General features: G+C 35.6%; 1 protein-coding gene across 2 annotated transcripts in view; it reads right to left on the bottom strand.

The window, feature by feature from the left end:
• Positions 1 to 234: 234 nt before the first annotated feature.
• Positions 235 to 16,117, bottom strand: part of LOC149532703 (chromatin modification-like protein) — a 46,770-nt gene continuing 30,887 nt past the window's right edge. Inside the window, exons 3-6 of one of the 2 annotated variants that reach the window (XM_089805463.1) lie at positions 1,423 to 1,474; positions 1,281 to 1,350; positions 979 to 1,103; positions 235 to 599 (exon numbers count right to left, since the gene is read on the bottom strand). In XM_089805463.1, the coding sequence (XP_089661589.1) occupies positions 1,017 to 1,103; positions 1,281 to 1,350; positions 1,423 to 1,474 (209 nt within the window). In that variant the 3' untranslated portion in view covers positions 235 to 599; positions 979 to 1,016. Of the gene's footprint in view, positions 600 to 978; positions 1,167 to 1,280; positions 1,351 to 1,422; positions 1,475 to 16,117 lie in introns of both variants that reach the window. The other variant, XM_089805462.1, reaches the window with a different exon arrangement.

Here is a 16,117-nt window from a genome sequence, read left to right on the forward strand (position 1 = left end):
GTGCAGTTATTATGCATGCTGACAAAATACGCTCTGTGACTCTACCTATCTAGATGGCTGTATGACTTAAATGCAAGACTATTTTTCAACTCTCTGCATAGTGGAAATATGTTTTTGTAACTCAATTTTGCAATTACCCGTGTAAATCCTATATTGATGCTTGAAATTCTATATTATATGCTATTCTATGTTTGTAACTGTCTATAACATGGATTGACTTCTTACAGGCATGGGTTTGGTTACGCTTTCTTTTATTTGATTTCTCATTTACAAATCAACAAATGGGCTATTCTTGACTTGTTGTAATCTGCCTTTTTGGCGGACAGCACACTGCTTGTGCTGCTTATTTTGAAAAAACAAAGGTTTTCTAGTAATTTAAATGATCATATAAAAATTTGATTGCATCACCGTCATTCAATATAGAATTCAAGAACTTTATTAACTTATAGGCATTACATAAGTATCTCCACAGAAAATAGCTGCAATAGGCTAAGCATTCTTGTGAGCTCAAAATCTATCCTGAAATAATCTTAAATTGTAGTGTGATCAACATGAGATTGACCAAAGTTATTCCTTTTCCAGACAGGAGCATTTATCGTCTGCACATAAAATAAACAAGTGAGATAAAATTCAAGTATTTCATATTGTTGCAAGTGGGAACATAAGAGAGGAAAATAGGCTGGGGTCTAAGAGATTAAAAATTGTCCTAGCCAGTGATAACCAGTGATATAGCTTCATAACCTGCAACATTATAACCCATACAACCAAGATGATGCAAAGAAATGTCATACTTACTGCATTTGGTCACAAACATATGAACACTACCACTTCACGAACACCTGTGCTCATTTACACAGGAGCTGTGCATGCATGCATGCATGCATCAAGGGAGAGAAATTGGTTTCTGTCCACAATGAATAGCCTAAACAGATGACTTGCATTAACCAATTTTACTTACATATTTTCTACCCAACTTACATCTTTATTGTAGCTCAACACCCTTAAGTTGCAGCCTCTCAATCATCTTTCATCATAAAAACAGAATGAGGTAGGCTGAATTCCTCCTCTTGACCCAATGCCTCTATCTCATCATCATCTGGCTTCTGAAGTAAATGACAAAATATTAGGAATGTCCGCCTAATTGTACTAGTATCCATGTCAAGCAACTGCAAGCAAACTATAAATCTTTAAGCTCTACCACGATTGAAAATACCAGAAGCAATATAATTTTGTGAGTGTAATTTATAAACAATGGTATGAAAGTGTAATATTCTACCTACCAGCATTTCAAGATTGTAGAAACGATCCAGAAGCTGCAAGACCTCATCTGGAGAGAAGTGCCGATTCAGCCTGTTTATACAAAAATAAACATAAAACACTGGAAATCAGGTAATATTTTTTTTGAATAGTGCAACTACTGACCTTCTCTTGAGGTATTCCATCAAGCCAAAGAGGACAAAGTGCCTGTGCATCCCTGCATAAAATCATTCAAATCAATTAAGTTCGGAATGCTTTATAACAAAGAAAATCTATGCCCAACCACTGGGAGCGTGACAAATTTTCATATTTCGTCCCAAAAAAATCCAATATATAAAATCGACTTAATATTCATGTCATAGTATTCATTCATTTATCCCAATTCCAAACATAAAGGTGAACCAAAGCTAGATACTGACAAGCAACTAAAATAAAATAGCCGCAACTCATACATGAGTAAAGGATTATAATAGTCAATGACATGCTTTCAATATGGTAACACAGGATTCTAAAGTATAAGTGTAACTCAATGTGGTGAAAGAAAATGAAGAAACGAAAGCAGAATCCAAGTTCAGGAGAAAATTGAAGTCAAAAATGTTGAAATTGGCATCTACTAAACAATATGTAGCATGCATAATTTGGGCAAACAATGATTAACAATCAGAAAAATAAATCAGAATCCAAGTTGAGGAATTCAAGTCTATTAGGTTGAATTCAAGATCCACCCAACTCTGCATCTACCTTGCATTGTAATGCAGGTTTCTGGAAGGTACACATGATACAGCACCCTAGAGCCTCAGAAAGTGATATAATAGGACAAAAATTGAAGAAATGAAAGCTGAATTTTAAGGACTTTTTAAGTCAATTATGTTGAAATTGACTTCCACAAAACAGCGTGTATTATGCATAATTCAAGTCAATTAGGTTGATTTATCATCCAGCAAACCATATGTATTATAGAAAGATAGGTACCTACTTACTGGTACTTTCCATTTATTCTGGATCCATTATTGAGTATTATTAATTTGAGAGCACATAAAATCATGTGACATTATTTAATCAAATACCGTACATATTTATAGGATATGCACACATCCCAATTCAGAGGGAAATTTTTCTCTAATTATACAAGTTGTTTGTAACAACAAATGTACAGCTGATATTAATAAAATAGTTCACAAACCTATAATGTGAATATTAACAAATATACAAACACCCTCCCTTAATAAAAAACCTAACAGGTTTTGTCATTACAATACATTGAACGCGCGTAATCAAGAACACATATAAGCACTTCTCTGGTGAAAGTGAGCATAGTTCTCTCATAGTACAGACAAACAGAAAATAAGAAAAATAGTGCAATCACAACCCTCCCAATGAAGAAACATGAAAAATGCCTAACTTGTTCCTTAACTTTACGAATTTGAATTGACTACGCGGCTTGGTCATTGTGTCAGCAACTTGTTCATTGGTGGGATAGTGGGACAACATTGAAGACAGATTGCATTGTGGGTTATTAAGTTACCAGATATAATGATGATGAATTTCAATATGATAGAATCAGCATAATTAATTGGATTCCAAAATGCAAGAATGAGCTCAAGAAAGTATGAAGAGGTTATGAAGTTGTCCTGAGAAATTGAAACTGTGTAGAGGAAGACCAATTTAAGCCAAGGAATGAAGTTTTGAGTTGCCGAAGTGATTCTCGACGTTGGTGGGTGGTGGTAGGAGGCATTACAATGCAGGGGTGGCAATTGTGACAGTATCCACAGCTCACTGCATATCTGTATGCTCTCAGAATCTCAATGCGATTTTAATTTTCTGAGACGACAAGAAAGCTATGGCTTGTCATAGAGCCCTTCCAAGAATAATAATATATTGGGTAGTTTCGTTGAAGCCATCAAGTGTAGAACAATCATTCTTCCCCAACAAAGAAGACTGATATATGCTTAGATGGTCATTTGGATGTATCTTCTATTAGTGATAACTTAAAGATAAATTGTTTGGGAGGAATAAGTGGGAAGTGTCTACTGTTTCCCAAGACAAATGTGGTTAGAATATTGTCCAAGATTATATGGCAAACAATTGAGCAAGTTCTCAAGGATACTGATATGGACAATTAAATGTCTCAAGCGGAAGCTTTGATGTTTTGGATTATCACAGTGAATCACGAGGGGTTTATAGTGCATTTTATCTCTCTATCAAATGTTGTATTACTTTCTTCTAGTCCTACTTTTGGAAGGTAAAGGACTAACAAAGGTCAACTTGGAGGCCAGAGGCACTAGAGGATGGAGGATTTCTACCATCTCAAGCTAGTTTCTCACTTTGAGATGGTGCTTGTATGAGGAGCATTTTTGGCTTTTCTTTCATGCTTTCTTTTGGTCTTCTTTGTTGTTGTTGATTGATTTAAGAATACATGTACTAATAGTGATAACTTAAGAGGTAAATTTCTTAGGAGGAATAAGTGTGAAGTGTCTACTGTTTCCCAAGATAAATGTGGTTAGAATATTGTCCAAGATTATATGGCAAACAATTGAGCTCAAGGACACTAATATGGACAATTAAATGTCTCAAGTGGAAGCTTTGATGTTTGGGATTATCACAATGACTCGCGAGGGGTTTATAGTGCATTTTATCTCTCTATCAAATGGTGTATTACTTTCTTCTAGTCCTACTTTTGGAAGGTAATGGACTAACAAAGGTCAACTTGAAGGCCAGAGGCACTAGAGGATGGAGGATTTCTACCATCTCAAGCTAGTTTCTCACCTTGAGATGGTGCTTGTACAAGAAGCATTTTTGGCTTTTCTTTCATGCTTTCTTTTCGTCTTCTTTGTTGTTGTTGCTAGATTTAAGAATACTTGTAGCATCAAGGTTGATTTGGAGAAAGGTCTGGCGTTTGGTGAAGAGCTCGAGCATGGAAGGTTGCCCAAAGAGTTCAAGAGAATATGGTTGAGAATTATCACCTTTCCAAGGGTCAAGAGATAATTTCAAAGTTTTTTGTTCAAAATAATTCAGAGTTTGTGATGCAAGATTTTGAGACTAAGAGCTCAAGCCTTCAACTCGGAGCTACACACCTTTATGAGGGTCACAAGGCAACTTGAGAGAGTTCTGCTTGATTTAAGATTTGATTCTTGAAGGAAACAGTTTCTCAAAAATATCTTTCCATTTATGTAACCAGGAATTTTTCCTGTTTAAGCCTTAGTAGGGTACACCTTGCTTTCACTTTTTAGGGTTTTGTTTAAGCATTTTAGTTTCAGTCTTCACTGTGCAGTTTAGTAGTTTATTCCCATTCAGAAGCATCATTAAAAATGAACGAGAGAAAGCATTACCAAATGAGTTTTCTGATGCCACAAAGGTGTTCAAGAGGGCCACGGGGTTAAGATTGACAATGCTTGAGGTCAATTCTAATGAACCCTATTTTTTTGGAAATGTTGTTGTTTCTTGCTTTTTGCTTTTTTTGAAAGTTTCTGGTTTTGACATTTGAGGCCAACCTGCTTTTTGTTTGCTTTTTCTAAATTAGGAAGTTTTTTTTCTTTTTTGAAGTTTCCTTTATAGATGTTTCTATTTTGGAAGGTCAAAAGTTGTGAAATCGCCCAGATGTAAAATTCCTATTTTCAACTTCAAATTCATCTAGGATTTTGCAAAAAATGCATGAAAAGTGGTGAAATGTTCTGAAATTCAAAATAAGGAAAAGCATTTTAAATCGTGGAAAAGCTATGGAAAAGAAGATTAGTGGAAGCATATCGATTACTGAAATTTGGTTGAGTCTAAAATTTTTAGATTTTCCCAAACCTAGAATTTCCATTATAATTCTTGGAGATCTGAAACCACTCTTACAAGTCCTTACATAAGAAAGGACTTAAAATGTTATATTTTATATAAAAATTTCACCTAAAGAGAGAAACTGTTCAATGTCCAAACCCACAAAAATAATAGAATAAAACAAAAGGATCGACTTGGAAAAGAACTTCTAGAAGAAAGCTAAGGATCGACATTGAAAAGAATTTCTAGAAGAAAGCTACAGATCAGCTTATGAAAAGAAATTCTAGAGGGAAAAAAAAAAGCAAGAAAATAAAACAACTCAGTCCCTTCTTGATATCATCATTTCCTATAAATACAAGAGCTTGGCATTGTATTCATTCACAAACAAAAGATCGCAGCTCTTGAGATAGCATTACTTTTTTTCATTTCAGAGTATGGCAGAGATTTTGGGTGATTTTTTAATTGAAATCCATGATTTTTTATGATGACTTCTTGGAATTTTAATGTTTCCTGACGAATTTCTTTTCAAAATTTTGATTTCTTTCAAGATTAGAGATGATTTTCAAGATTTTTTGAAAGTTTTCAAGGGTTTTCTAATCTAATTTGCAAGCTCTAACAAGTTTAGGCAAATTTGAAGGATATTTTCATTCCAAATTCAAGATTTCAATTTGAAAATTCTAAAAAATGGGGTAGATTGTAATTTTCCCTTTTTGGGACATTAGGAAATATCAAAGTCCGCTTCATCAAATATTTAAAAAGTGAATTTAGAACAAAGTGCAAGATATTTTAAGGGTTATTTTTAAACTAAAAGAGGAAATAGAGACTCACTTTAGATGCTTGGTTATTGATTTGATTTGAGTTTTCTCTTGGAGAAACTTGGAAGCATTCAGCTTTCATGTTCAGCACTTGAGGACAGAAACCTTCATGCTCTTCTTGGTGGATTGGTCGCAAACCAATTCATCAGACATGGTGAATTCAGAACAGAGTTCACATTTGGATTTACAAGTTCTTTCCCATTTTCCAATCTGACTGTTGACTCTGTAAATAAGATTGGATTTTTGGTTGCTATTGTATTGCTGATCAATATAATAAAATAATTTCTGGTTTATTTGCTGAACTTTATTGCATTAAATTATCTGCTTATATTTTTTAAATTTCTGGGAGATTTTGGCAACAATAGCGATCATGGGATATTGCAGTGGTATCAAAGTTGGTTGTCCTACCAGCCAGAGAGATTTGTAATAGAAATTTGAAGTGCTTGCAGCTATGGAATTTTCTAAAGTTTAATCATAATTTGCAAATAGTTGAATGGAGGAATAAATGAAAGATTTATGAGAGGAAGTACTAATATTGGGCATTCAATTCTTTGAAATAAATAATTACTGTGAATCTATTTAAAGTAAAACTTTGGGCCTCTATTCATCCTCGAATAATTCAGAAAATTGGTGCAGTAAATGTATAATGATAATTTATTAATATCTGATCCTTTCTAAAGTTGCTGAGTTGGGAGTAATGTTTGTAATGCGTTGGGCATTGATATTATTGGGTCCCATCTAAAGTATTGGTGGATTCATGGTAGCAGACTTATTAGTTGTCATGAGGAATATTGCAAAAAGAAATAATTGAATATATTATGAACTGACAAACATTTGAGTTGTAAAGTGTCACAAACGTAATCGGTGTGCCCTGGATATGCCCGATATCAAGTCTGGCTAGCAGAGAAGTATACTCATAGCCTCCATTCGCAGAAGAGTATCATGTCCTTCCTGTTACAAACAACCGGAGAAGTAATTGTATTGTTGCGAACTTGGGGTGTGAGTAAATTTTTGGTTTTAGGGAAGATTCTCAGAAATTTTGGTCAAGAATTTGCAGGATTGCAGTGATGAGCAATTTCAACTTCTAAGGAATGAAATCTTCTCATAGGGACATGGTCTTTGGATTTCCAGCTTCATTAATTCCAGTTATTCTATGTGATTAATGGTATTACAAGTAGTGCGCGAAGGTATCTCTATGTTCTTGTTACTGAGTTCATCATACCTAGAAGTGTTGGGGAAAAGATTGAACAATACATTTAAGCAGGTCTTGAAATACATGCGGTGAACTGATGCACAGAAGGAAAAATACATTACGGACTCAATTTGTGGTTGTTTCAAAAAAGTTAAAACTAACTGAAAGTCAACCTACACACTAGCAGTTGCCTTGAATCCCTTTTGGGAGATTCGGCAGGTTCTAATGATTTATCATAATAGAGAACTAGAGACTGGGAATGATGGAAAGAAGTAACTAAAGACTGCATATGTCCTTTTGAATATCATTCAAACTGAATTTAGAAATGTGTCCACTGTTGGAATGATAGAATGAAATCTTTGAACTGGCTGGTTAACATGAATACCAAACCTTAATCTTGGAAAGATTATCTTAGATTAGATTGCAACTGTTGACTAGTGATCAGTAATGAAGGCATAGACGTTGTGATTAATGGCAAAATATTCAGCTCGTAAGGTCGCTTGATCACATAATCAGTTTTGATGGAAAGCATTCATGAAAAATGAGAAAACAAAAAATACTGAGAGGGGGAGGGGGCGAATTGGTATTTAAACTTCAATCTAACAAGTTCAAGAGAATTAAGATAGAGACACACAGATTTATCTCCTGGAAACCACAATACAGCTAATCAAAAAGGACACCGATCCAATTACATGAGAGAGCTCCAACTCTCAAAAGAGCATACTCCACATATCAGAGGATGCAACCTCAATGAGCACCTACTCATACATCAGATTACTACAAGAAATATTTTGGGCACACATTCAAGCTCTATATTCACTATGAAATAAGTGAACCCAGATTTTAATGACCAAGACCAGCTTCTCGTTTTGTCAGTACCAAGCCTGTGCAATCAACTCAAAAATGTTGAGACCTTAATATTGTATCCTCTATAAAAACAAACATGGAGATGAAAACTGTATCTCCAGAACACTGTTATTTATCACAAAAATCTTCTTTGTCAGCTGATTTTGCCGTCAACTATACTTGCAGCATTAAAATCTTCAAAAATGTTCCATCACAACTACATTTGCCATCTTCATTTTTCCGAGAAAGGAAAATTACCAGTGTAACCTGGAGACTCGCACCCACCCCAAAACCTCAAAGTACCAGTCCCTGAGACGTCCCCACACCGGATGCTTGGAGTACCCAAGTACCCCTACCTCCACCATTCTGCAACCATGCCACCACCAGGAAGGATACTTGGTCTATTTGAATTTTGATTTTTTATTTTTTAATGTTACTATTGGTTATGTACTATTTTACTATGTAAAATGTTCAACGGTTCTGATTTGTGTTGCAATTTGGCTATGTTCAAGTATTTCAATTTGGTATGTTATACTGAAACATCATTTCCTAACTAGTATTTCGAATTTTGTATGTATAATATATAGCACCCCGTCGTCATCCCGAAATCTAGGCCCTTCGTCCCCCCATCCTGGAAATTTGTCCCAGCATACTGACATCTTGATGTACCACAGCGTCAGTGTCACACTGAAAATTACTTTCTTGCTATCTGCTACATTTTTTCTAATCATTGTATATCAATCCAGTAAGAATCGCAAAGTGTCTCTAAAAAACAGGAGCCTTCAAAACTTCAACCCAGAAAAAAGGCCATGCACTTTGTTAATTTCTGGGCGTCTAAGACTGATACATCGGGACAAAAATAAAATATTGTCATATTCATGCACAAACAAAATCACACCCCTGCTAGAATTTGAACGCACGATACCAACCTTCCTCACCGTAACTACCACTCTTGTTTTTACCACTTCATCCTTTGTATTACCTTCCTCACCAATAACCACAACTTTTGTTTTTACCACTTCATCGTTAATATTACGTGTTGTATCCTTGCTACCATGCATGCCCAATTTCGCAAAAAGATGTTCTTTGCACACTTCACTCATCCAAAGAGAATATCTTCCGCATCAAAAAGAAACTCAAAAACTGTCACCTGTGAATTTTCTTCACACATACCTTCTATCTTGCAAGAACGGCATTATAAAAAGTAAACATCACAGTCATCTTTTTAACACAGCACTCAACATTTTCATTTGCACACACATATATTCTTTTTGCAGGTAACGCTACTGCTCATGTTCAGGTTACATTATTGTCTTCCTACAAACACATATAGTCCATTTATCTCTCTGCAACCTTGGTGGCTTCAATGCAATTTGCAGAATAGGTGAACTCAATACTATTTGCAGACCTGGAGTTTCATTTACTTTTGGCAGACTTGGCGTTAACAGAAAGAATAAAAGAATCTACTTAAGTAGCTATGACAAGTGTACATCTTTTCTTAAAAAATGTTCTACCAAACAGTCATCTTCTACTTAGCATATTAGTGAATGCAACAATGCAACGTGGACCAAATTGAACTGCTTAGACAGCCAATCCATGAGAAGAGCAAATGTAACCATGTGTCATTAACAAAAAACAAGACAACTCTCAACATTGTTGGCACCAATTTGTTTAGAAAAACACAAGCTTCCAAAGCAAGCACGGCAGGGACATCAAGGAAAAATATTTACCATCTCCCACTATTTTTTCATTTAAGGTCACCCATATTGAAACCAACTTCTGAAACAAAAAGTACAACTCCCCTTCAAAGCATATTCTCCCTTTGACATCAATGATAATTAAATCTGAAACAAACTAAATTGAATTGTAGAAAAGATATTGCAATGAAGTGCATCTTCTGAACATAGATCATCTAGTGAGAAAGAAGAACACCGAGTTTGCTCCTGAGATATTCAAATTGTTCCCGAGGTAGTGGTTTTGTGAAGATGTCTGCTAACTTTTCTTTGGAGCATACATATTCCAGCTTGACAACATGATTAGTAACTTGTTCTTTCAAGTAATGGTATTTAATTGGAATATGTTTAGTGCAAAAATGCATTACAGGGTTTTTAGAGATATTGATCGCAATACTGTTATCACAAAAAGTGGAAATAGGATTAGCAAAACTGGAGTTTGAAATTTAACAAGGTATTCTTCATCCAAATTATTTGGTGCAATAGGATATGACTGCAATATATTCTTCTGCAACTATAGATAGAAAGTACAAGTTTGTTTCTTGCTGAACCGAGAAACAAGGCAACCACAAACGAAAAATGCACAGCCACAAGTGCTCTTTTTATCATCCACTAAACCTTCCCAATCTGCATCTGTGTATGTTATTATTGAAAAATTAGAACATGTAGGAAACCATAAACCATAGTCAACAATCCTTTTTAGGTACTTAAAGATCTTCTTAACAGCTTTCACGTGTGTTTGCTTAGGTGTGGCTTGAAAGCATGCAACATAACCAACAACTTGCATGATATCAAGTCTAATAGCTGTAACAAATAGCAAACTTCCTACCATAGACCAGTAGTGAGTTTGATCAAACACTAGCAGGCTCATCCTCTTAACTTGCACCTGGTTTCCATAGGAGTGCTAACCGGATTACAATCTTCCATTTGAAACCTTTTTAACAGTAAATTTGCAGCCCAAGAAAATAAGATAAGTTACCCATCATTGACATTTTGAATTCATTTTTCATACAACCAGCAAATTCCTTAGTCACTTTGGAGCTGTCACTTCCAAAAATTAGCTCATCAACATACACAACAACAATAAGAATGTTATTACCTTCCTCTTTTACACACAAGACGTTGTCCACATAACCCTTTTTGAAACCTTCTTGTTGTAGATATTTGTCAAACTTGTCATATACCATGCTCTTGGAGTTTGTTTAAATCCATACAATGCCCTTTTTAGCTTGCACACATTATCCAAATTATCAGACAAAAAAAACCCTTCAGACTGTTCAGCATCCAATTCTTCATTCAAGTCGCCATTTAAAAATGTAGATTTAATGTCCATTTAATAAAATTTGAAACCCTTGAAAGTGGCAAAAGTAAGAAACATTCCAATGGCTTCTAACCTTGCAACTGGTGCAAATGTTTTATCAAAATCCACTCCTTCAACTTGAAAATACCCTTTGCATACTAAACATGCTTTACTTCTTACTATTTTTCTTTCTTCGTTTACCTTGTTACAAAACACCCATTTTGTGCCAATGACATTTTTGTCATCGAGTCTAGGTATAAGCTTCCATGTGTTACTCTTTTGGATCTGCTCTAATTCCTCTTTCATAGCAGCAATCCAATGCTCATCTTTGGCTGCCTCTTCAAAACATTTGGGCTCAAGCATGGAGATTAGCAAAACATCATCATCTTCAACGTAACTGGCACGCTTCCTAGCAGCCCTTGTTCTTCTTTCAGCTATTACTTTATCTATAGGATGATTCCTTAGAGGGAGTTTTCGAACATGATGTACCAATTTCACCTTGTATATCAAAACTGAAAGGCACGTGTAGTTCAGCTTCATTAATTGACGAAACTCAATTATCACTATTTGATTGTGAATTCTCTTTTGCATTTTCTTCATCTTTGTTTGTTGTTCCAGCATCAGTAGATGGAGGAGAAGGTACAACAGTGCTGGTTTCAATGTTTACTCCTTGTTGTTCACATTCTCACAAGTTATTTGCACTTACAACAATTTTATGCAGCATTTTGTTGTAACATTTAAAAGCCTTGCTTTTGGAAGAGTAGCCAAGAAATATAACTTTATCCACTCTTGAGTCATACTTGCCCAAGATATCTTCATGTCTCCTAATATAACATGGGCTATGAAAAAATTTAAAGTATTTAACAGTAGCTGGTTTACCATTCCAAAGCTCGTAAGGTGTCTTATGTACTTGACTCTCAACAAAGTTGTGTTTTGAATGTAGACAGTGTTGACTTGGTGGTCATCACCTCCTTCAAGGTTCGCAACATGGCTTAACCACCTCTTGTGGATCTAGGTAAGTCTGGTGTTTGTGACGTTCGATGACAGCTCAAGCTTTTGGTGTATCGGCAAACATACAGCTCAAGCTTTTGGTGTATCGGCAAACATACCAACAATCGGTATCAGAGCCTTGGGTCACAGGTTCAAATCTCGGGAGGTCTCCTTTATTCCATTGGTGCGGAACCCTCAGGCGGTGCTGAGGGGGAGATTGTTGACTTGGTGGTCATCACCTCCTTCGAGGTTTGCAACATGGCTTAACCACCTCTCATGGATCTAGGTAAGTCTGGTGTTTGTGACGTTCACTGACAGCTCGAGCTTTTGGCGCATCAGCAAACATACCAACAGACAGTTGTATGGACAGCTTCTCTCCAAAAGATATCGCTTACTTTTCATTCATTCATGAGGCAGTGAGCCAATTCTTGAGCTGTTCTATTTTTCTTTTCCACAGCACCATTTTGTTGTGGTGTGCTAGGGGCTGAAACTTGTTTGTTAATCCCATGTTGTTCACAAAAACTCACAAATTCATTAGAGGTAAATTCATCACCATTCTCTGGGCATAAACATTTAATCTTTAAATCCACTTCATCTTCAAATGCTTTATACTTATCTAGAGCCTCTGATATTTCTTTGAGAAAAAGTACCCAAGTCATGCATGAATAATCATCTATTAACGGCATTAAGTATCTCACCTTACAGACTTTTTGTCCTAGTTGGCTCACAAAGATCTGTGTGGATAATCTCAAGTGGCTTGCTGCTAGAAAGCTCTTTTGGTTTGAAGAAAGCTCTTGTTTGCTTCCCCTCTTGACAATTCTTGCAGATGATGCTTGTTGGTTCTTCTAGCATACACGTCTCTAACCCCTTCCTTCTTGCTGATCTTTATCAGATAGTCAAAATTTATATCCCCAGGTCTTTTATGCCAAAGCTATCCATCTTCTACTTGACTTAAATAGCAGTTTTCATCATTTGTATCGTCACCTCCAACTCTCAAAAGAGCACCCACTCCACATATCAGAGGCAGCAACCTCAATGAGCACCTACTCATACATCAGATTACTACAAGAAATATTTTGGGCACAAATTCAAGCTCTATATTCACTTTGAAATAAGTGAACCCAGGTTTTAATGACCAAGACCAACTTCTACTTCTGTCAGTACCAAGTCTGTGCAATCAACTCAAAAGTGTTGAGACCTTAATATCATGTCCTCTATAAAAACAAACACACAGATTAAAAAATTTTATCTCCAAAACAATGTTGTTTATCACATAAATATTCTGTCGGTTTCGCCATCAACTCTACCGGCAGCATTAAAAGCTTCAACAATGTTCAACCACGACTACGTTTGCCATCTTCGTTTTTCAAAGAAAGAAAAATTCCTTTTCTTGCTATTCGCCATGTTTTTTCTTCTCATTGTATATCAATCCAGTAAGAATTATGAGGCCTATCTAACAACTTGAGTCTTCAAAACTTCACCACAGAAAAAGGGTCACACACTGTTAATTTCTGGATGTCTAAGACTGATACACCAGGACAACCAAAAATTGTCGTCCTATTCATGCGCAGACATCATCACACCTCTTCCAGAATATTTTGAAGGCACAACACCAACCTTCCTCACCAGTAATTGCCACTTTTTTTTTTACCACTTTATCCTTTGTATTTTGTGTTGTATCCTTGCTACCATGCATGCCCAAGTTTGCGAAAGACATCCTCTGCAAACTTTACTCACTCAAAAATAATATCTTCCACATCAAAAAGGAACTCAAAAACCATCGCTTGTACATTTTCTTCACACAGTTACCTTCTGCCTTGTTGGAGCAGCATTATAAAAAAAAAACATCACAGTCATTTTTTTACACAACACTACAACTTTCATTTACACACACATATATTCTTTTGCAGGTAACGCTACTGCCCATATTCATGTTACATTATTGTTTTCTTACAAACACGTATAGTTCATTTATCTTTCTGCAACTTCGGCATTTTCAATGCAATTCACAGACAGGGTGAACTCAACATTATTCGCAGACCTGGAGTACTCAATGCTATTCGAAGATCTGGAGTTTCATATACTTTTGGCAGACTTGGCGTTAATAGAAAGAATCAGAGAATCTTCTTAAATAGACATTGACAGGTGTACATCTTTTCTTTGCAAATGTTATGCCAAACAGTCGTCTTCTACTTAGCATACTGGTCAATGCAAAAATGAAACATGGACCAAACCAAACTGCATAGACAGTAAATCCAAGAGAAGAGCAAAAACCAAATGTCATTTATGAAAAGCAAGACAACTCTCCATTGTTGTCACCTGTTTGTTTACCAAAACACAAGCTTCCAATGCAAGCATGGCAAGGACATAAATACTAACAAAAAATATCTCAGTATAATGCAGGAAAACAGTGTACAATCAGACAGTTTTGATCAGCAAGCATAGGATGTTGAGCAGACAAGGCTACAATTTTGGATTATGGCATTATACAATGTATATATACTACAGGTATGGTTGCCTATGTTAATATGATGGTTGGCACATATTTTGTTGAGATAAAGCAAAAACCTGGCAGAGTGTAACAGTCAATCAGGACAGTTTTTGGAGATCGGGCAAAATGGCCTAAGTAATTGAATTGTTTTACCAATTCAATTGCTTGGCATTAGAGGGACGACATCGTCGATGTTAACCCTTGGCTAGCATAATGTAATATTTCACTTTGGAGTTTGTGCCACACGTTTTGTGAACAATTTTGGCTAGCTGACCGGATAAATGATTTTGAAGTATATAAAGGAATGATGGATTTCGTATGCAACAATGGGTATTGATGATATGATGATGTTATGTTGGATATACAAGAGCCTTGATACTGGATCAGATCAGATGCAAGCTTTCATTGCGGACTAGTCAGGCATTGTGATGTCAGTATAGTCATTTTCATATTATAATTACTATCTTTGTAATTGGACAGTGAGTTCTCATTATGCAGGAGCTTTTCCTTTTGCAATCTCCTAACAGGATTTAGACCTCTAACAAGGACTAATGCACTAAACATGTGTAATGACTCCTAACAGCGACAAACCTCTTAACAGAGAATTTTCAACTTAGTACATAGTTGCGGGTACCATCCCCACTGGAGTTTTCCCTTGGTCAGGATTTCCTCAAAAACAAATCATGGTGTTATAAGTTCTTTATGGTTTTGTGTTTACTTTCCTGTATTTCTATATGTGGTAGTTTATGGTTTAGTTGCAAAGTTGTTAATTGGTTTGTAAGTGTTGCAACACTGATTCACCACCCCCACCCCCACCAATGCTCGTTGATCCTAACAAGAACAACTACACAGGAAGGAGGGACGACATGCCTAATATAATACAAGCCCAGTCACTTGTTGAGATAGCTGAGATGGTAGTGGATTGTGAATAATAATGGGCATAGCATCTGGCTTGTATTTTACCTAATTTCTTACGAAGAAAACTATTGTGAAGGTTTTAAGAAACATTTGAACCAATAATATAACCTGACAGCCAACCTGAGTTATATGAGCTCATTTCCTTGAAAACTAAATAAGGTCATCAACTGGGTGTAAAGGATCTACTTCTCCTAATTGTATAAACCAAAGACTTCCAACAGTGGGTGACAAGAAAGGAAAAGTTGCGAGGATAGATTCAAATTCCTTGTCATCTATACATTAAAAAAAAAACATGCAGTTGTTTGGATGCAACCACAATGCTTTACTTAGTGTATTTCTTAAGGATTCTGTCATGTCCCCAATTTAATATAGAATTTTAGGAGTAATTAATACAATATTATAAATTAAATAGTGATAATAAAACCATATCAAAACCGGATTTAGTTATAAATGATAATAAACACAAAATAAGTAAGTAAATAATAGGATATAAATTAACTAAATCTAATGAAAAGACGTGACTCCTTCAAATTAAAACATAAAAAGGAAGAGATAGAAGTTGAGGAAGAATGATTAATGGGAGAGGAAATGAATGAGAAGAAAAAAAGAAGTGACTTTTCAAACCACTGCGATGATGAAACAATGTGACTCTCTGAAAGGGTTGTAATTATGAATGGCTGCGACTCTTCAAAAAGATCGTAATTATTAGTGTTGTGACTTTTCTAAAGGAATGTGATTATTAAGGGTTGTGACTTTTGAGAAGGATATAGATATCAAATGAAATAAGATTTATAAATTACCATTGAATAATTA

Source organism: Cupressus sempervirens, chromosome 10 (assembly GCF_028749045.1).
Source record: "Cupressus sempervirens isolate cs-2001-9-10 chromosome 10, ASM2874904v1, whole genome shotgun sequence".
NCBI lineage: Eukaryota > Viridiplantae > Streptophyta > Pinopsida > Cupressales > Cupressaceae > Cupressus > Cupressus sempervirens.